This window comes from Aulostomus chinensis, chromosome 12 (assembly GCF_037954235.1).
Source record: "Aulostomus chinensis isolate RoL2024-O1b breed Wild chromosome 12, RoL_Achi_v1.0, whole genome shotgun sequence".
NCBI lineage: Eukaryota > Metazoa > Chordata > Actinopteri > Syngnathiformes > Aulostomidae > Aulostomus > Aulostomus chinensis.
In genome coordinates this window covers 13,241,014-13,263,862 of record NC_141331.1, presented here as the reverse complement: position 1 = coordinate 13,263,862, position 22,849 = coordinate 13,241,014, and the positions used below count along the sequence as shown (strand labels likewise).

General features: G+C 42.0%; 1 protein-coding gene across 1 annotated transcript; it reads left to right on the top strand.

Moving 5' to 3' along the window:
* The first annotated feature begins 1,431 nt into the window (after positions 1-1,431).
* On the top strand, positions 1,432-7,273 carry zic2a (zic family member 2 (odd-paired homolog, Drosophila), a). Its single transcript, XM_086221223.1, has 4 exons — positions 1,432-2,158; positions 3,771-4,783; positions 5,745-5,908; positions 6,001-7,273. Exons 1-4 carry the CDS (start codon positions 2,103-2,105, stop codon positions 6,193-6,195), a joined length of 1,428 nt encoding a protein of 475 aa, XP_086077349.1. The 5' UTR covers positions 1,432-2,102; the 3' UTR covers positions 6,196-7,273.
* The last annotated feature ends 15,576 nt before the right edge of the window (positions 7,274-22,849 follow it).

The window sequence follows — 22,849 nt, the reverse complement described above, 5'->3', positions numbered from 1 at the left end:
AGACAGTGCCACTTCTGCTCTTATTCTGCCATTAATTATGAACTACAAAAAAATAAATGAACTGAATAAAACACTGAACTGCTCTTTACCTTTCATCTCTTTATTTTAAACTATTAATTCCAATAAGTAATAAATAATAACCCTGCTGCTCTAACACACAGACTTTCAGATTCAGTAGCTGCTTCTATTTAAAAAATACATCGATTTATGTTTTACACTCAGCCATTCTTCATAACAAAAGTCCAGTTAAAGAAATTCACATTTGCTAAAAAAAAAAAAAAAAAAAAAAGACAATTTAAATCAAATTTTTTATGACGTGCAGGAGTAAATAAATAGCAGTCTTCCGCCTCCCACGTCATCCGGTATTTAGCGACTTCTGCTGTTTTCTTCTTATCGACACTTGTTAAACCGTCTGATCTGACGCCATGTTGACAGCAGACAATATCTGTTTTTGAAACGTCTCAATCCAGATACCCTCTCAATGTCTTTATGATATATAGTTGTATGTGTGTGTATGTGTATAAATATATATATATATATATATGTCTCTGTGTATATGTATATATATGTATAAACATATATGTGTGTGTGTGTGTGTGTGTGTGTATTTTTCACGTTTTTCAGGAACTGCTCATAAATACAAAAGCTTCAAGCTGCAGCATCAGATTTTTCCTCCTCCTGGACTTGTTTTATAGTTGACTACCATCGTGGGGAGAGTGATGAAGGGCCTGTTGCAAGTGGAAACTGATTTATGGACTTCATAATGAGGAGAAGCCTTCAGACATGGATCTGTTTCACTTACAGACGCACGCACAGTCGCAGTCCTGAAAATCTACCAGGACAATAGCACGGACGTCTGAGTGCACGCTCTTTTCCTCCATACATCACTTAATATTGTCATTATTCATCAGGTCATATATGTCCCACTTTTTTTTGGGGGGGGGGGGGGGGTTAAAACTTTAAACCTTCCAAAACCTTTTAACTTTTAAACCTGGCTTTTCACGTGCAGTTTCATGGTTAAGCTTCTGGAAACACTCAAAACAGTGCGGGTTTTTTTGGAGTGGAAATCTTACACCTAAAATATTAGACGCATGAATATCAACAATTATAAGAAATACAAATTCAGACAAAATGTCATCATCAAATATTAACGTGTCTCTCCTAAATACTTGATTGGCGTTTTTTTCTGCGTAATTTTTCTCAACTTGTGCCAAATTTGTTCCTATTTTCTTCCACTTTATTATTTATGTGAATCTGCATGACTTCCAACAATTTGTTTTTATTGACAAACACAGAACCTGTAAATCATCCAGAGCGGTTGATGCCTCAGGAGGAAGGGGGGGGGGGACCTCTCTCTCTCTCTCTCTCTCTCTCTCTCCATACTAAAACAAAGACACTTTGTCATAAACAGGGTCATTTTACCAAAAGGAGTCAAGAGGGCAACATATGTGGTTTTAACGGGTCATAGGTCAAACATCCATGAAACACAAGGTCACGGAAACCACACAAGTAAACCTTCCAGTGTGTCAACATATTGATATTGTCAGTAACAGAAAGTAGAACTACAGGTCGCGCCTTTGCGCCCCATTATGACACAAAGGCGTCGCGCCGTGTGTCCCCTCAGTGATAAAGTCTCCAGTTTTGGTCAGTAATGCTTCACATGATTTATATTTATTCTGAGTTTAACGTATGAAAGCTTGAACCTGTTGAAATGCTGTACTATGGGGGGAAATTTATTTCCTTCTCCTCCAGCAGAAGGGAAACCCGCAGCCATGCAAGCGCCCGTGGCCGATTTTCCTTTTTTTTTTTTTTTTTTTTTTTTTTATTTCTCTCGCCTTTTTCTCCAGCAGGGTTTGCGGGTTTCCAGAGAAATAAAGAACTTCTTATAGAGGTCGGCAGACGTGACTTTGAACTTGGATCAGCTCCTGCGTTTCCTGTGGTGCCGGCTGCAATAGACTGGGAAGAATGCTCAGAGCCTGTCTCACTCTGGGCTCAGAGACGCGCTATTTCACTAAGTTTTCCAACGTTTCTGTTCCTCCTCTTCGCCCTCATCAGCGTCTGTGGCCCGGAGATGGTGGAGCTCGCAGGGTGGAGGAGGACAGATGGAGTCGTGTCGTCCGGGACGGGGATGCTTGTGTGGTTCTGATCTGGTGAAAATGTAAGTAAACTTCCTTTGACTTATGAGCAGTTGCGGTGTGTGTGTGTGTGTGTGTGTGTGTGTGTGTGTGTGTGTGTGTGTGTGTGTGTGTGTGTGTGCGTGCGCGCGCGCGTGCGTGCGTGTAGTGGAAAAGTCCGCCATTCAGTCAAACGTGTGTCTGCGTTTGAATCAAAGTACGTTTACTAGTGAACTGTTGCTTAAACTCTCCCTCGGATTATTTTCTTTGCATCTTTTTTTAAATTATTTTTTAGAGGTGAAAACAAAATGGCAACATCCAACTTTATCTTTTAGAGCTCAATCGTCGTAATCATGAGTTGGAGGAAGACTCGACCTCACAGGTCACCAGCGGTTAACTTGGATCTGAGAGCAGTTCACCACCAGAACATGTTCCCTAATTGCTGCGGTGGCTGTGAGAACCACTGTGGAACCTTTACTAGACCCAACAACAGCCGGTGTGTGAACACTGGAGCACCACCAGGCCCAGCGGTGTTCTAAACCACTGGAGACACACACTTCTGGTGAATGACACCAGAATGTAGTCAGACCTAAATGACACGAATCTACTAAAATTATTAAAATGAAGCTTTAAAAAATAAAATGGATTCATCAATTTTAGAGCAAGTGTATCGTTTAAAAAATGATTACTAGTCATCGTCATAACTGCTAATCCTGCAGATTTTTTTGACCACATGACGTCCACTGCCCCGCTATGTCCAGAATTTGAATACATGATATTTCATAAACTAAAGCACCACAAATATCAGATAATGACTTCCATCGTACATTTTTTTTTTGTAGACATTTTACGTCATTTTAAAGTAAAACGGTTCGGTGTCCGTCTTCTTCTCTTCAAAAATCGACTTTCTATTTGGAGCGACCCTCTAACTTTGACCGCCTTCCATCTCTAAATCTTCCCTCCATCTCTTCTCTCTCTTCTTCAATACCGCCGCTCCGCGCCATACATACAAACAAACACAAAAACATGTTCTGTCCTCCTCTCTTGTTTCTCTCGCCTGCACCCCCCTCACCCCCCCCCCCCCCAAAAAAAAGCTTCTCCTAAAAGTAGGCGGTAATTATTAGTGGAAAATGGCGTTGCGCTATTAAGTGGCGCAGGCGCTACCTGCTATTGGAGGGGCACCTGGGATTGATGAGGCTCGCCGGCCAATGAGGCTGCGCCGAATGAGTGAAGTGGCTCCAGTTAAAGGGGGCGGAAGAGGAGGTAGGGCCAGTCCACGGAGAAACAGGGACCCTCCGCGATAAACACGGGCAAGCCACACAAACACATCCATGCCCAGTCGGAACGGCGATTTTTTGAGATGCTCCAACTACTTTTTCTCTGTGTACACAGAGAACGAATAATACCGTAAATAATTTTGTTTCTTCCCGAGCCAGCAGTCAAGAGGACACGAGGAAAGTCTTTCCTTCATTTGGATTTTTAGCCAACAAAGTAAATTCGATATCCGAGTATTTTTTTTTTATTATTAATTTTTAAATTCTTGAGCGGAGCGACGGTTTAAATCACTGATATGGTGTTTCCGAGGTTGGAAGTTCAGTTGTTGAGTGACAGCATCACCGCTTGATTCTATTTCTTTTTTAATCTAACTTATTGCAGCCTCCAGCCCTGCGCTGATTTCCAGAGCATTTTTGACATCATGTTACTGGATGCTGGCCACCAGTTTCCCGGACTGGGAGTGGGCTCGTTTGCCAGGCATCACTCAGCGAGCGAGATGCAGGAGAGAGACTTGAGTTTGGCACAGAACAGCTTTGTAGACTCGGCGCACATGGGTGCGTTTAAGCTCAACCACGACCTCTCCCCGGGACAGAGCTCTGCCTTCACCAGCCAGGCGCCGGGCTACCCCGCTGCGGCTCTGGGGGCTCACGCCGCCCATGTCACGTCGTACGCGAGCTCGCCTTTCAACTCCACAAGGGACTTTCTCTTTCGCAGTCGTGGCTTCGGAGAATCCTCTCCGGCCAGCAGTCAGCACACTATTTTTGGCCCCACGGCGGGATCCCTCCATCACTCCCACACAGACACTCAAGGCCACATTCTGTTCCCGGGGATCCACGATCAGCACGGCTCCCACGGATCCCCCAATGTCCTCAACGGCCAAATGAGGCTGGGACTACCGGGAGAAGTTTTCGGACGCTCCGACCAGTACCATCAGGTTTCCAGCCCGAGGGCCGACCCGTACTCGGCGGCGCAGCTCCACAACCAGTACGGCTCCATGAATATGAACATGGGGATGAACATGGCAGCCCACCACCACCCCGGTGCCTTCTTCCGCTACATGAGGCAGCAATGCATCAAGCAGGAGCTCATCTGTAAGTGGATCGACCCCGACCAGCTCAGCAACCCAAAGAAGTGTTGCAACAAAACTTTTAGCACCATGCACGAGCTGGTCACGCACGTCTCGGTGGAGCACGTCGGCGGACCGGAGCAGACCAACCACATCTGCTTCTGGGAGGATTGCTCCCGGGAGAGCAAACCGTTCAAGGCGAAATACAAACTGGTGAACCACATTCGGGTGCACACCGGCGAGAAACCGTTCCCGTGTCCCTTCCCCGGCTGTGGAAAAGTCTTCGCACGCTCGGAAAACTTGAAGATACACAAGCGCACGCACACAGGTTTGTTGATTTAAATTATGTATGGAATAGTAAAAGCTCGTGATGCTTTATAAGCGCTTATTTGGTGTCCAGACAAGAGCAAGCGGATCTAATTAAAGCGGCTATTTTTAGGCTGTTAAAGTAGTATAGTGGCAAAGAAGATTTAGATCCACTAGAGAGACCAAGCGTGTTTAGACGGGCTTTATTTTAATCAATTATTCCCATGTAGAACATTTCGTGTCACTCCTCGGGGTCTGGACGTGTTTTTTATTGTTTGGGGTCAACTTTAAAAAAAAAAATGGGTCAGAGGGAACTGTGGGCGCGTTTTGGCGTCAGAGCAGCTTCTCTGTCAGTAAAAGGTAACGTGTATCTCTCCCCTGGCCATGCATCTGATTTTACCTTACAGACTGAAGGATGAGATTATAAATTATGACGTATTTCCCTTTGTTTTGAATGAGTTGTGTCGCAGTTAAAGCGGCGTAGTAGTACTTTTACAGTTCATGCGCAAAGGCTGTTTTCTCACGCGTCTCTTTGATAGCAGCTAAGGTGCTAGACAGGCCCGTTACCAGCCATCCCGACTTATTTTCTCGGGAAAATGCATTATGGTGCGATGCCATGAAATTACCCAGGTGCTAATTAGATTTTTATTGTCTCTCAAGCAAATGGTGCGCCTTCTGTGGGCCTATAGGACGGCCTTGTCCCACCCAACCCCCTCAAATCACTATGCGCATTATTTAGGCTAAATAAGAAGCAGCAACCCCCCCCCCCCCCTCAGTTAAAATAAGATTTTAGAACTTTGAATATGCAACAGGGATCGTGCTGTATTGTATATTTTAGGAACTTGAAGCTGAATGAAACACATCATGTTATATCTACATCTTTTCTCAGCCCAAAAAAGGGTGTGTTTCTTGTGTTTTGTTGTGTGTGTGTGTGTGTGTGTTTTATTGTTTTAAAAAAAATGCTTTTTATTCTGGTGGTGCAGGAGAGAAGCCGTTCCAGTGTGAGTTTGAAGGATGCGACAGAAGGTTTGCAAACAGCAGCGACCGAAAGAAACACATGCACGTCCACACGTCGGACAAACCTTATCTGTGCAAGATGTGTGACAAGTCCTACACACATCCCAGCTCTCTACGGAAACACATGAAGGTGAAGCAGCAAGTGCAGGCCTCCATGGTAACAACAGTAGTAACACTCATCATCGGTCTGGCTCTAAATCTTTGTGTCTCTTTCTCCTGCAGGTCCACGAATCCTCCCCACCAGCATCAGACTCCTCACCAGCAGCCAGCTCTGGCTACGAGTCCTCCACCCCTCCAGGACTGGTGTCTCCCACCACCGAGACCCAAAGCAACACCACCATGTCTCCAGCTTCGGCTGTGCACAACCCCACCAGCCACAGTGGCCTATCCTCCAATTTCAGTGAATGGTATGTGTAGGACTTAAAACTGGAAAAAAAACAAAACAACAACAACTAAGACACACACACACACACACACACACACACACACACACACACACACACACACACACACACACACACACGCTCTCATTTCACAGCACTGGAGCATCCAGCAGGAGATTGGGACACATGCACACCAGAGGCACACAAATACGTGTTTATTTTATTATTTTTTCGACTGGCCAGGGATGATCACCAACAGAGGAACATATGTATAATAGTTAAGGTGTATTTCATATTGTAAATAATTCCTAAGAGCCCACTTGGTTGTGCTAGTTTGTCAGTCTTTGGTGTATAGATGTTTCTTCAATGGTAGCTATTTCTCTAACTGGACTTTTAGTGCACATATAACACTAAAATTGTACTATAATGTTGAATATTGTGATCCTGAAGGCAAATTGATTGTACTATACTAAACATCTATGAACTGGAACGAGTGCCAAAGTTAACATTTAACTCCAACAGACCACAATATTATGCTTGTGAATGTATATTTTAGTTTGCTGGGCTTAACTTGTGATGTTTCGTGCTTTGCAAGTTTTGAATTGTGAAATACTATCTGGAAGATTGTGAGGAAAATAAACATTGTGCCGTTCAGTTTTCTTTTTTCTTTTACAAAATTTTTTTTGGTTTTGTTTTTGATTTTTTGTTTTTTTTTGTTTTTCTGTAACTACACCCCTTCCTTTTGTAAATATCAGCTGCCATATTTATCCATTTGTAATTAAATTATGGTATTTACTTGCTACAGATGAAACAGTATTTATAAAGAATGTTTCTTTACTATAAATATGTACAATTAAGAGCTAAACATGGACAGTTGTTTCGTCGTGCTTTTGTTCAAAGTTTTAAGAGGTGTTTTCTTCCTTACTGTGATACAAAAAAAAAATACTCAATACAAAATATAATAAAAGGTGTTGCAAGTGCTAAACATTTCTTTTGCTTGTTTCTATTTTGTTTTTGCATTTACGTGTGTGTCCTACGGCCAAATCAGGAGGAAAAAAAGTTTTGCTTTTTAGGCCCCTGAAAAACGTGGCTGGACGAAACACGAAGATTAACATTTAAAATGGTTGAATTTAAGATAAAATAATGATTTCAAATGTTTCATTTCAGTCAGAACGATCCCATCCATCAAAGGGTAGAAATCATTTCTTCATTTCCAGTTAGGACCCCCCCCCCCCCAATAGCAGGACAGCAACAGCCGTGAACTTGAACTTGACTGCTGGGTGTGAACTCTGAGATCTTTATGCATCTGCAGCTCTATTATTGATTTAAATGGTCTTAAAAAAAAGCCTCAGGCCACTGTGATGCACTTGTGTGGTGCTGAGAGGCCAGATAACAACATGCACTTCTCCAGTGTTCCATCAGGAATAAATTACACTGCTGCATCCAAGATTGGGGTTTATGTTTTTTTGTGTTCTTTTTGTTTTGTTTTGTTTTGTTTTTGTTTTTTGTTGTTTGTTTTTTTTGTTTAGAAGAAAACTGTCAGCTTCTTGTTGGTTGCTGCTGTGCAAGATTGTTGCTGTCTGCTGCAGCAGGAAGTTGCTCTGTTTATGCTGCAGCTGCATGACTGCAGGGCAACGTTGTCTCTCTATTATTGTGCAACATTACTGTCTTTTTCTTTCTCTCTCTCTCTCTCTCTCTCTGTCTCTCTCTGTCTCTCTCTCAGGATGCTGTGGACATGCAGGGATGTTGAGTAGAATATCAGGCAGAGAAGCTGCATCGTATCTCGCGTGTATAGTTTGGGTGTCTCCTACGGAGAAGACAGTAGTACACTTTGGGTTCATCTCAGCTGTTTAGCACGTCAGCTCACCTGCTAATGGCCCCTCCAGTGGCCGAGTGTGCAGGGGAAGGGCCGGGGTGACCCATGGGGGATTGGGAAAGGTCACTCATACAGTGTGTGATGCCGGTTCCTGTTCGGCTCCTGCTGGGCTTGTATCGATTAGTGGCGATGGAAGCTTGTGTGTGTGTGTGTGTGTGTGTGTGTGTGGGGGGGGGGGGGGGGGGGGGGTTAGTTGTTTGTTTGTTGTTCCCCATAGTGCCTTGTACGTATTTTGTTGCGTTCTCACACACACACACACACACACACACACACACACACACACACACACACACACACACACACCTGTTTTCATGCGCTGTTACTTTATAGAGGGGGGTGTGTTTTAAAAGCAAATATGTCCCGCGAACCGGCAACTTGTCCACATGTGAGGACAGTTTGACGTCACTGTAAAGATGGTGTTTAATTTATGACGTAACTACACGACTTCTGAAGAGTCCTTGATGAGCGCGAAGTACTACAAACTAAAACATTTTTTTTTCAAACTTGATTTTCTTCATCTAAAACTTAAAGTTTCTCTTACAGTCGTTACACATGGATGTAGTGGAGAACTACCGTTTCTTTGAGTGTTCGCTTTATTTGATGAGACGTTCACATCCGGCGTGCGTGTGTGTGTGTGGGACAACAGTCTGGACCCGCACTAGTTGACAGAGCCAACAGGACAATATCTGGGACGACATTGTTTCAGTTCAGGCCTCGCTGCGTCTCCGCTCACTCTACTAGCTAATTGGGGGAGGTTGGAGCTCGGGCAGGAGGTGACGCAAAGAGCGCTTCTGCTTCCACACCGGGCCTCCAGGGAATGGAAGTGTGTGTGTGTGTGTGTGTGTGTGTGTGTGTGTGTGTGTGTGTGCGTGTGTGTGTGAGAGAGAGATAGAGGTGGTCACTGTCCCCGCTACTGCAGCATAATCTTAGACCTGTCAGTCATTTCCATTTATATTTCAAATTTATTGATTCAGGTGGAGAGAGAGAGAGAGAGAGAGAGAGCGAGCGTCTATGATAATAATAAACTCCAAATATTCACTCATTCACTACCACACTCCCATACACACGCACACACCGACACACACATTAACTTTAGATTAATAATGAAAGAGAATCATTTTCTCGTATTTTCTCCTGATGTGTTTCTATAAAAATCTATCCATTGTTTTATTGATTGCGTGTTTGTGGCTAAATAAATACGCTGACATTTCATGATTTAGAAATAAAACAGATGATTTAAATAATTTGCAGAATGAATGAGTTGATGTTTAGAAGCCATTGTGTGAACCAGCGAAATAGTTGTTTTTTATTCCTATTATATCTGCTTGTTTGTTTGTTGCGTCACGTTGACCACCTTACGTTGACCCGGCGTGACTCGATGCGTCAGCAAAGAGGTCAAATCACCATTTACGGAGCCTCTGAGGAAAAGGACGCAGTAGGAATCAAAGGAGATGATAGCGAAATAAACTATGAGTGCAATTAAAGTATTGCGTAATTAATAACCGAACAATGACTTTAACAACGATGATCATCACCAGAATCATTTCAACTGAAAAGTTCACAGTTTGGAAAAGAAATTCAATTCAAAAAAAAAAAAATTCTAGATTTTTACCAGAACAGATTTATTTTGAGCAGTTGAATCACGAGATACGTTTGCAGTTTGTTTGTTTTTTTAAAAATAAAATCTGCAAATATAAAATATCATAGCTGCACTCTTTTTTTTTTCCTCTCTTTTTTCTTTTAGATTCCGTGTTTTTAAACCGAATGCGTTTCCTTATCTTGGAGTAGGAAAGCATCATGTCGGCAGCCATGTTTGGAGAGTAAACCTTTCAAACAAACGCCGTATCCTCTAATTGAATTTGAACTGCTGAGATGAAGTGAACGTGACCTCGCTGACCACTGTTATTTATAGTCCAACTTCAAACAGAGGGCCCCTCATACAAATCATAATGTATATTATGCTCCATGAAAATATCTCATTATAGACAGAAAACTTACAAAAAATGTTAAAAACCTGCACAGGTATAACTGGGCTTATTTAGTTGAATTCAAATAAAATCCATACTGGCGTTTATGTGTGACATCATGTTTGTGTTTTGATGGTGAGAAACACTGAGGCTGTGTTTGTGACAGGCCTCACAGACGCATCACTCCGTTATCAGCTTATCATGTTTATTTGAATCTTTCCGTTCAGTCTTGCTGCCTCCTTCTCTGCGTCGTGGTTTACGTCGTGCCTGCACTCAAGTCCATGTACAGTCGGCCTTCCTGTGCAAAAGCAGCCCCCGTTGGCCTTTCATCTGAGATCAGCGGCTGCCTTTCTCCCACAGATGAATGTGTTTTCTGTGAAAGAGCTGGAATGGCTGTCATTTCTTCTGGCACAGAGGAGAAACAAACAAAACCCCTACTCCTTTAAGGAAGCTGGCTGCAGGCACCTCCCATCGGACACAAACACCATCCAGTCACGAGCACAAATAGCCTGTAGAACTTCAACATTCTGGCTTTCAGGCCAAAGAGAGCTTGGCATGACTGGACCTCTCATGAAGTGGAGAGGTGTTGAGTAAATGACGTACACAGCTTGACTGAGGTGTCTTATTGTTGTGACCCCCCCCCCCCCCCCACACACACACACACACACACTCACCGAAAAAAAGTGTTAGAATGCAGTTAATCCCTCACAAACTCAACACTGCTGTTGCCTTTGGTTCTCAGTGTGGCTGCTGCACGCCACCTTGCTACTTCAGAAGAAGTGTGTATTCAGGTAACTAGCAGGTGTGTCATCGAACACAACCAAAATCTCACCATGCGCTGGTGGCTAACGGGCCTTTCAGAAAGAAGAAGAAGAAGAAGATCTGTTTTCTAGTTAATGCACTTTATTTTTTTGGCATGTCTTGAATATCGAAACACAGGTGCACATGCTGAATATTTTGGTGACGTGACATGATGCCCCCCCCCCCCCCACACACACACACACACTCACACTCACCCACACCCACACACTACCTGCCTAGACTTCCTCCTCCTCCATTCAAGCCACACTCAGCCAAGGAAATTTTCAATTTCCCAACACCTGTAAACATGCTGTTTTACCTCAGCTGCTTTGATCTTCAAACAGACCTGAGTTGTGCCCTGGGGGACTGAGTGGTGGAAGGTGACTGGGTGGTGTGTGTGTGTGTGTGTGTGTGTGTGTGTGTGTGTGTGTGTGTGTGTGTGTGTGTGTGTGTGTGTGTGTGTTTCTGTTTTATAGGAATGCTGGGAAGTCATGGAACATACCTTGTGGCCATTTTGCTTTTCATAATTTAGGGGAAACCATATTCACCATGAAGGCCATCTCATGTAAAACTGTGTAGCGTTCAAGAAAGTGATGCGTCTGTTATTTTGGGTTTGGAGGAAAACTTAAGGGAGTTACAAAGGGTTCATTTGACTCTTAGTTATTCTCAAAGATCCACCCTTAAGTATACAAAAACACTCCTAATAAATATTATATGACTGACAGTACAGGAAATACTGCAACCTTAGAATCCCTTAAACCACCTGCTCTTCTCGCCAATAAAATCCATACAACACAAACTAACACATGTATTTTTCATTACAAGCACACACGATGTCTCCGACTTCTCTCTAAAGTTTATTCAACACTGTCTATGTGAGATTGTGGATAATCAGCTCCCAAAATGTTTGTGATGTCACAAATCAAGCAAGTAGGACCGCCTCTTAAAATCAGATGTTCCACTGAGAAAATTGACATCAGCGAATGTGACGGCACACCTCCACTGTCACACTCTGGTCCTGCATCCTTCTACACAACCAAGCTTCACACAAAAGAAGAGGAACACCTCTTCTTGACTGGAGGGGGAACTTTAAAGATGAAAAATGATGTGGAAGAGCAGAAACGTTTTCTTTTCCGAGAGTTTTTTTTACACCAACACAATTCAACATTTAACAAGAATCGTAACCTAAATTGTACTGAATCCAAGTATAAATGACCCTTTAACTGCTCTTGGCTCGAACGTTTAATCTGTAAATTCTAAAACACCCCTGAAGCTGAAAATCCACATCCATGTCGTGTTTTAACCCCAAGAATTCCATCATCACAGCGGATTTATGTTGATTTGTCACAATTATATTTGTCAAGTTCCAATAATATATATATGTGTATATGTATATATATATATATATATATATGTGTGTGTGTATATATATATATATATATATATATATATATATATATATATATATATATATATATATAAAATCATATTGCGTTGTAATGTTGAAAAGAGATACCAAACACGTGTCAGTTAAACTTTGTCATTGTGGGAGATAGCGGGCAAAATAAAAACGACTCCCGAGCGATGACGAGGGTCAGCGTTTGACCCATCACGCTTAAATGTACAAACACTTCCTGTTCACTCCAGGATTTACAGCACCCGCTCCAAACTAGAGGTGCCACATGCACCCAAAAAGGTACAAATGCTTGACAGTTTGGTTTTGAATGCTCTGTTCACCCCTCTGTTCACATTGTACCCTCGTTAGTACCCAAAGGTGATCTTCTAGTCTGTTGAAGAACAGGATTGTACTTCTGACTTCAGAAATTCTTCAAAAATGCACCTCGTACCTCTGTTATTGAGAGGTCAGGAGGGAGTTTTTGGTGTTCAGCCTCTACATTTCTAATTTTTGACAAGTCCCCACGATGTGCTTCGTCAGACTGTTTTCCATGGTTTCCTGTGACCAAATGTGATCACGATGAGCAACATCAGAGATGTTTGGTTGATTATCTTATTAAAGCAGACAGGAGGATTGGCCGTTTGTGACTGTGATTCACGCAGGTTACGAAAAGCCAACAGAACCTGTTTGTTCTCTCTGACAGCAACAACAAATTCAAAGGTTATACACAGCGGAATTTAATAGAGATGTAAAAAAAAAAAAGCACATTAGCCCACTGCAATCCTGCAAACCCAGGCTGAACATTCAATGTGACATATTAGAAAGGTTTCTGAAGGAGGGTTTTTTGTTTTGGTTTTTTTCTGGTTGGGGGGGTGGGGCTGTTGAAAAACATTTCACCGTGTTGGTGCAGGTGTCTGCTGTCACTCAACTGATCAGAAAGCAAAAGTCAATGTTAATATTCAAATGGATTTGTGTGACATGACGCAGAAATGAACACACACACACACACACACACACACATGTTTCTGTCATTTTAGAGGACTTTACATTGATTAAAATACCTTAAATTTAACCTTTACATTTACCTTAAACTAGACCTTCAACCTTAAATCCACAAAACAAGAGGGTAAGTCCCCACAACACAAAATGAGTACACAAAGTGATTACTCACACTCACACACACACACACACACACACACACCTTCATCCATCAGCGAATCCTTTCTTCTCTTCAGATATTTTTTTAATTGATTTTTTTTCATGAAATCTTACAACCTTGACACCAGCTTAATCCAAAAAAAGGGAAAAAAACAAAACAAAACCCGGCGAGAACAGTTTTTCAGTAAATGTTCCTGTCACTTTGAGAGATGATTTAATTTCGGATGTGTTGTGACAGGACTGTGTTGAATGTTTAATGTCTTAAAAACACATCAGTGGTAAAAGGCTGTCTGACTTGTGCAGGTTTGTCTAATGAGACAGAAATGAAAGAGGACAAGGATCAGACCAGTCGCAGTCCCCGTGATGCAGCCTCTTATTCACTAAGTCATTATCACTGTGATCTTAACAGCCTTTTCCCTGTCTGCTTCTCTCTGGAGGGTTCCATTCACCGGAGGAGACAAACAAATAACACACTATTGTAGGTTTTGTCACATGCAAATCAGCAACTATTTTTCCCTTCTTTTTTTACATTACCATCCAACTCAGAATGTGCATGTTAGGACTCTTTTTTTTTATATAGGTTTTGAAATATTTAATTTGAAGAAGTCGGGAAGTTTCCTCCAGGTTATCAGTGCTAGCCTCTCTCAGCAGGGCGCCATTCAGATTGCACCCCTGCGGACATTGTCAGGTCTCTCCGAAGAGGCTCTTGGTTGTGCGCCTCCTGTTCTTGAGGTAGTGGGTTGGAAGGAGCTAATTTGATTGACTTTCAGCTCCAGTTTTTTTTTCTTCTTCTTTCTCTCCGCACCTTCCCAGTCCCCTGACAGCAGAGACCTTTTCTGGTCAGTAAGCCTATCGACAGTTAACACTTGACATGTCGATGTCCAGTTCAGTCTTATCCTGTTAGATTCTGGGTATTTTTATGTGTTTCTTCATTGATGGAATTGATGCATCTGCTAGCGAGCTAACAGATTATGAATGTTATTCAGTGTACATTGGTTTAACAGGACATTGAATAAATCTGTTTGCCAATTGAGGGATTTTGATGAAATCTTTTGATTATAAGCTCGAACACGGACAGGATTTAGAGTCATTGTCATCAAATTACTAGAGTCAGTAGAAAATGTCTCAAAAATCATTGGGATTTTATTGTGGATCTCTGGATTTCAATATGTTGGCTTAAATCTCCCAAAAATATGTGCACATATGTTGATGAAATTCATTGAGGCAATGTAATTTAATGATGTATGGATGGTGCTCTGGATGAAGATCTGTTTGGGGAGTTGGTGAGAAGTTTTATGAAGAGGTTGTGGTGATGGTGTTTGTTCCTTCTGGAGTTTTTTTAGGCTGATGTGTTTATTTGCAGGCATTATCATGATACAGCGCAGCAAGTTGTAACATTACTGAGTCTTTGTGAGTCAGACATGCATGCTAATTTTAATGGAATGTTTTCTTCATTGGCCCGTGGTACTGCTCACACCACTACACTGATCTTTTTCCATGCCCACTTCCTGCTTCTGCACTCTGAAGTAAACTAGAAAGAACAATTTGTACATGTTCCTGAAATACCTAAACCAGTAAGTTGAAGTACACTCAATTATGATTATTATAGTACTTGTTCCAGTTCTCCACATCACCAGTACCTCTACAGTGAGGCCAATGACACATTGTGACCAAAAAGGTAATGTAACATAGTAACGGTGTGTAAACAAGTGATGAAAACTGTCAGGCTAGCACACGTTTGTCACTGTGCTTTCACTTCTCACTGTCAGCTTGATGCACGTATTTGTGAAGGATCCATATTTGTCTGGCAGAACATGAATATAAACATGACTCCAAACATGACGCCTCACTTGAGGCTCTTTCAGCGCTCCGCTATAGACTGACATCCACTTCTATCTCTTGTTTTTCTCTGCTCACCTGCAAAGGAGGCGTTGATGGGTGTGTGGTGCCCTGTTCCAGGAGTGTTACTTTAGTTTACTTCCCACCTAGCGTCTCCTGAGCAGGGGGGGGGGGGCTGAGGCTTCGCCTGCCCCACTGGAACTCTCCCCCTCCTGGTCCAGGAGCAGCATGCAGAAGCTCCTGTCCCACCAACAGTTGAGAAATAAATCTGTTGACGGCCGCTTACAGTGCAGCAGGAGCGTTGGGAATTACATGAAACGAGTGGTATTTGTGACATATATTTTCACTTCAGGTTAAAAAAAAATATTTGGGGAGATGATTTTTGAAGGGTTTGGAGTTTAAAGAGAATGAATGAGACGTTCCCTCAAGTGTTACATATTTGGAAGGTGTCACTGCTAGCTGTTGATGAAAGACAAGCCTATGCTGCATCAGGGAGACACATTGAGAAGCGTTCCTGTTTTTGTCAAATGCCTAGAGAGCTTCACTCTCCTCTCCTTCTGCTCATATGCTGCACAACCGCCCTGGCTGCTGTAGAGAGTCAAAGGAAGAGCTATAGACGAGGAGGTGTGAAGCTAAAGACCCTGATACCTCTGGGACTTGGACCCTAATCAGGTGTCAGAGCCCAGGGCAGGAGTAGAATTATGACGTTTATGTGCATGTTAGCACATGTCTGAGGGTGGAGTGGACAGACAGACAGATGAGTTCATCAGTCGCAGGATTAGCTAGCTCCCATGCTGATTGCTAACTAGCACCCGGCCCTCCCTCTGTCCTCATGCACAGTGGCCCCTCATTATCAGTGAAGAGAGAATCATGCTTTGTCATTTGTCTTCCATGAGAAAGTGCATGATATATGCCTGAGGTTTTGTATATAAACCCGGTAAATACTGTCCTTTAAGGTCACACACACACACACACACACACACACACACACACACACACACACACACACACACACACACTCTTACTACCAACAAATTTTGACTTTGTAACACGACTTTGTCATTTTGCTAACAAATAACCTTTGGGGCGATGAAGTCTCTTCAACATTTCACTTGTCTTTCAACATATGTGAGAAAACATTTCATGCCTTCTGACCGTGTGTGACCCTGCTTTGTCAGAGAAAAATGCACTGTAAGCTGGTGGACATGTCAAGCCACAGTATGGGGTCCTTACTTGCGCTGTAATCCCAGCTATGGCCTTTTAACCCTCTACGGCTCGCCATTCTCTCTCCTCTTTGCACCTGACAGTAGAACATGGAAAAACAAATGGAGACCTTGAAAACCATAAGGCTGTGCTTGTTTGCCCTCTAAGTTGTGTGTGTCTGTTTTTTGTTTTTTTTTTAGGAAGCTGCACGGCTGTTATTTATTTGTAGATTTACTTGTGTTTTTCCTCCAGATCAAATATCTTTTGGGGGAAGCTTTAAATTCATACGTGCAGAGATGATATTGATTCGCTGTTTTGCAGTCACACCTGTCAGGAAGTCTACTGCTTTGAAAAACTGCAAAACTCCTCTCCATGAAGACTGTCTTAGAGTTTAAAGTTAAATTCTTTATTCAAAATGACATCGCCACCCATCTTTTTTTTTTTGTTACATTCAAGATTGATTTAAAAATCAATTTTAGGAATTAGACCTGCCATCACAATTTAACGCCCTCCCACATAACTACTACAGCCACTCGGTGAACTTGATTTCACTTTTCACTCTAACCTCCTACCCTCCCCCCCTCTACTTTTACTAATAAAGCAACATTCCCTGCTGATGGAAAATTGTTGGTTTACCTCGAGCTGCGGGGGGCCTGGCAATCAGTCCTTAGAAAAGCAGTGCCAGGTTAACCTGCTGTGATAGTGGACTCTAGGGATGGTGCCCCACCTCTGCTTGACATGCAGGGGCTCCGCTCACCAATAAGAGGCATGCCTGACGCACAATAGGGTTGTTACCAGCCTCTTCAGTTGATCGTCACAAACAAGCTTCTGGTCAGACTTATGCATGCTTAAAAATCCTTTTATTATTCCTCTGTCTGATTGAATTTCTGGTTTTAAGTCCAATGCTGGTTTTTGCTTCTTTCGTTTGTTTTCTCCACTTCCTAGGTTCACGCAAAAACTGCATGTTTGGTTCACATCGCTCACTGTTTTAGTAGCATTGTGGGATTTGTTTGACATACCTGTTATTACTGTGTAATTATTGTGTAATAACACTTAAGATTTAGGTTTTTAATGGTAAGCCTGCATGTGGGTACAATGGATATATTATAGAGCGACTAAATGGTAGGTTCTCCAGTTTCTCCAACATTAAATAATCTCAGCTGACCTCAGACTTCAGAGGTTGTTCCCTATGTTGGTCTTTTTTTTACAACATCTTCTTATATGCTTTTTCAAGACAAATTTTTTTTTTTTTCATTTTACCACCAGCTTTCATGATCATTCTGTTCTAATTGCCGGGTAAAAACACAAATATATCTCGTCATATTTATTCAACTCCTCCACCTGCCATTTATTGTGGCCCCAACGGTGTTAGAACAATATACTTCGAAAGCTATAATAAATCACAGTGTTGTTATAAAGTGCAACAAAACTTCCAGCCGTGTCACCCAGTGTCAATTGACTGAATCATTCCCCAGCAATATTAGAATAGGTACTGTTAAAAAATAACATCATAAAATCCAACAATGTTCCAATGCACCTTGGACATATACAAAATTTACACTGTGACACTCATAATGAGACATTACCTTGCTTCTTCTTCTTCTTATAACGATTGTTATTATTTTAATTACTACAATATAGATATTCTATCGAAACACAAGTTCGATGCAAACGTACAGATGTGATCAAAGAGAAGGCAATTCTGAAAAAGTATATTTTAAAGAAAGATTTATATTCTGTTTGATCTCCAGCAGGTCAGTCAAGAGTCTTGGACATCCGACTTAATTAGCTTTGACTCAGGAATTAAAATATCAGGTTTCACACCAAAACATGTGGGCAGATTTTTTTTACAACTTTTTCCCACTAACTGCCCCCCCCCAAATGTTACATGCTGTGTCATGATACATTTGTGATTTTAAAAATCTAATTTTGGGGGTTCTACTCACTCGAGTGTGCTTGAGAGGCAGCTAGAGGCTATAGTTAGCATGTGTCACAGTTACGGTGCATTCCAGTTGCACACGGAAGTCTGAATTTTTCGAGTCACCATTGGAAACTGCAACTTTTAGCCTGTTTTATTAAATAATTCATACACAGAGAAATGTTCATCTCAGTGCCGCTCTGTGGTTTGTAGAATACCACGGTGTTCTTTTTTATGGTCTTCGAATTTAAAATCAGCACACGAGAAAGGATCTATCAGAAATCATATTATTTTGTAATCATGTGGCAGCATATTGAACTGGTGGAAGTTTGGAGAAGTTTTACTGAGAGAGACATGAACACAGGGCGTAACAGTATCTTTACACACAAGGGAAAGCTTTGAGTGTCACTCCTTCTTAGAGGAGCTGTTAATGGCACACGTACAGTATGGGGTTCACAAGTCTAGCATGGAGATGTGCAATAATACATCACATTTCCACACCTCCTCCCTGAACTGTAGGGCCGGTCTAAATGTAGGGAATCGTATCGCCTCAAACAATAGGCTGCAGTCCAAGTGTTTCTTAACATGAGAGCTCCAAAGCATTTCTAATGCAGATGAATCCCCCGCTATGCAAATGGTGAGCACCGGAATTGGACAATTTACCTTCCGATTTAGATTCATGTCTTGGAACAAGAATATTTACATGTCAATGCACAGGCATCCATGCACATGTGTTTACTCACAAAGCAGCGAGGTGTCTGTTGTTTTAGAACACCTTGGCTCGCTCCGCTATTGTTCCCAGCTGCAGACGGAGCTCGCTATTATCGGAAACACCCCAACATGAGCTTGCAGAGGAGGGTCATTTTTACCCAGCTGCTGGGAGCTTGGAGCTAGTTTGAAGTGAGGTGTCAGCTGCAAGCTAATCACATCGTTCATGCAACGAATGGACTCTCCAGCATTTGATGTAATGAAGTGAATTAATAAGACATAATTGAATTTCTGAACTCTTCAATTTTCATCAGGCGCCCACTCTGTTTTTCTGCTTTGCTCGCTTTTCTGTCACTCAACTATGGCTGACTTTTTTTTTTACACTCACCAGATAGCCATCAGATAAAGGTCAAAAAGGAGTTTATTTCACACAATGTGCTCATTAGGTTTCACACGTACACGATGCTCGACTACACATGTTTCATTTGAAATATAAAATGTCAAATGTCACTCATACATTTGCATTTGTGGCGTAATGATTAAAACTGAGACGTTATTGCCTGATAGCGCTGTTCTCAGTCAGTGTTGGGAATGATAAATCCTGCCTGATGAGCTGCTTTTTAATACGATGCTTGTGGAATCTACAAGTGACTTCTTGTTTGGAGTATATAAGGGAAGCATACTTGAGCAGGTTAGCGCTGAGCTAACGAAACAACAAGTGGCCCATCTTTGCTGCTGTTGCTCGGATGGAGTCGGTGATAGGATTCCCAGCGTATGCCTCCCCTTCATGTTGTTGTCGACACTTAATTAGCTTCCAATTTTAGCGCCACATGCTCCTCAAGTATATCTGTTTGTTTTTTTGCACATACAGCTGGGAGAATGCAACTGTTGTTTGTTTTGTAATTTGTAATTGTTACACTTATGTTTGTGTAATTTACATCTGTGTGTGTGTGTGTGTGTGTTGAGAAAGAGAACCCCTTCGTCTTTCAAGATATGAGATATTTATTGATATATATTTATACTTGGTACAGATAATCAAATCAAGGAGGAGGAAAATTCAGTTTTTAGTTATAATTGGGCAAAAAAAAAAATTCTGCATTCTTTTTCCACTACAGATAAATAAATGTTTGCTTTCTTTGGCCCCTGGCTTTAATTTGTAAGATGGCCTGACCTAACACTGTGTTGGGATATTCATTGCATCCCTTTTAGTCAATTCTTTTAATTATGCTTTTCTACCCAGGGTGCCAACACAGAGCAGCTCTTGAATGTTGCTTTTTCAATCTGCATGTATAAACAATATCTGCAGCAACCAGAAGGAGCTGAGATGACCAGCAGACTCTTTCTACTGAGTACACTTGAACGTGTGTGTGTGTGTGTGTGTGTGTGTGTGTGTGTGTGTGTATGTGTGTGTGTAAAAGCAGACGAGTTGCTTGGAGAAGAAAGTTGCTCCACGTGTGGAGTAAATGATGAGGGGGTCTCCTCTTGCACAACCAACTCTGTTAATTGGGAGGAAACAGCAGTACAGTTTATTGTTGAAAAGAGATGAGTGTGTAACCATTAAAAGGCTCCCCTAGTATGTTTTAGATGTAGTAAAACACTTCACTTTCACACATATCAGTGACAAGATTTTTTTCCTCTCCTTCCTCTTAGCATCTTTTTGTGACATGTGAGATAATACAGAAGATGTTCTACCCTCATGTCTGCGCTCCTGATGTTCAGTTCAGTTCACATGTACACACACCTACACCGAACTAAATTACAGGAAAATAATAAAATAGGTAATAATTCATGCCATTAATTTATTTTAGAATACCTGATGAATCCTAGTGGTTAAATGAGTGGAAATTAACAAGTTTATGAGATCTTTTGTATTTCACTTCCACAGCTGCTCTTTTTCTGCTCTGAATTTTCCTCTAGAACTGCAGGAAAGCAATAGTTTGCTTATCTGGTGAAATGTTTTTATGTTAAATGCCATGAGGTCACAGGTCAGCTGACATGGAAAGTTCAACCTCAGAAATTCATTTAAATTTAAAAGCTTGTTTTATTAGCTTATGAAATAAATTTGGTGCAAAGAAAATATTCTTATTTAGTGCAAGAATGACATGAAGCCTCTTTGTAAAACAACCAATAATGCCTTAGCAAGCGTAACAATACCTGACATTTGCAACTAACACAGGTTCATCAGTCACAAATATTTAAAAGTATGCATCTATTTTATAAATTAGAGTTGCAAGAGTCAACTTCCATGAAAATGGCGGCAATGGTTGCTGGGATTGGCCGTGGTCCCAAAACCCTGTTGTGGCTGCCACAACATGGAAGCTGAGGAAGAGGAGATAGAGGAGGCGAGGGGGGGTGGAGGAGGAGGAGGAGGAATAGCGAGGTGAGCGCAAGCTGTGAGTCTGAAAGAGGCCAGATTCAGCTCTCAGCCGGGCAGCGGCTTAGACATACCCCAAACTCGAAACCCTGGAAACAGTGCAGGAAACATGGCTGTGGCGGCGAGAGAGCAGATAGTGACTGGGAGGTAGAATGTAGAACACTTATGCAGTTCCCTCGGTCGGTTATCAGGTGACGAGCATCCACGTGTGTCCAAACCTGGGCTAGTTGCTTCTGTAGCGCAGATGAGAAGGCTCAGTGTGTAAGAGCGGCAGACACTGATGATGTAGGAGGCCCTGAATGGTTCCTTTCGTGGAATCAAATAACGGCGACTCTGTATGACATCACAACCTTTATGTGAAACACACTTCTACCCTCATTACAAAATCGCAAAAAAAACCCAAAACAAAACGCCACCTTCTCCTCTACTCCTCTGCACGCAAATATATTGTGAGTGAATATTAAAAGCGGAATAAATTATTTAACAAAACGTGGGTGGGGGGTTGGGGTGGGGGTAACAACAAAATCCCTGTGGGTGGTATTCTGAGCAAAAAAAACAGAACTGCGACTGGTTTGTGTTAACTGAGATTATGCTCTGTGGCTGAAATACAGTGCAGAAATTCCACTGTCTTTTATGTAGGGGATGAAAATGAGACGCGTTGAAGCCACAACCTGCCGTGGTAACAACGAGATAAACACACAAATCGCTGCGTGAATAACCAATTAGGTGATTTCAGTGGAGGCCCTAATGGCATGTTTGGTGGAGATTTAGTGTAACTGAAACCAGTACTCGGTTACTCTGTGGCCCTGATTGCTCCTCGCCGCAGTTCATCACACGCTCCGTCTCAAGGATGACAAGAAAGAGTTTTCATACAAGCTTGATGGCACCAAAGCAACAAATCTACATGTTTTGTCTCATTTGAGAAGGAGAATTGTGTCTCTCTTGAGGAGGAGATATTTGAATTAGCGTGCATTCTTTTGGCTTTGTTGATATCTTTGTTTTGCAGAAATGCTCCCTAAGCTTTCTCATGATGACTCTCTGGTGTGGTGATGTTTTTGTGTGTAGAAGCTGATTATAAGCCAAAATTGCAGTAGGTGTCAGTCGCGTTTGTGTGTGTGTGTGTGGTTTTTATTTTAATAAGCTGTATGTGTCTCTCTGACTGCATGAGGGCATCTTTTAATAGGAAATGGAATGAAGAATGAAAAGAAAGATAAGAATAGAAGAAGTTTTTTAGAATAATTGAATGTGCATTTCTATTTATGAGCCAGAATGTGAATCCCCGCTGCCTCTCTCATTTGTCATCCCTCATCTCTAGTTTCCTCTCTTCCAGTTGTCTGTCTTGCTTCTGTGAAGATCACCTGACTCTCCAGAGGTGTAATAATATGGCAGATGGTACTAATTATCAAGGGTCACACACACACACACACACATACACACAAGTTTAAGGT

Bases quoted from the DNA above. Each gene is read 5' to 3' on its own strand.
- zic2a (XM_086221223.1), top strand. From the start codon at position 2,103: ATGGAGTCGTGTCGTCCGGGACGGGGATGCTTGTGTGGTTCTGATCTG. The intron at 2,159-3,770 runs GTAAGTAAACTT...AACTTATTGCAG, and splicing joins GGTTCTGATCTGGTGAAAAT to CCTCCAGCCCTGCGCTGATT. The intron at 5,909-6,000 runs GTGAAGCAGCAA...TTTCTCCTGCAG, and splicing joins CTCTACGGAAACACATGAAG to GTCCACGAATCCTCCCCACC.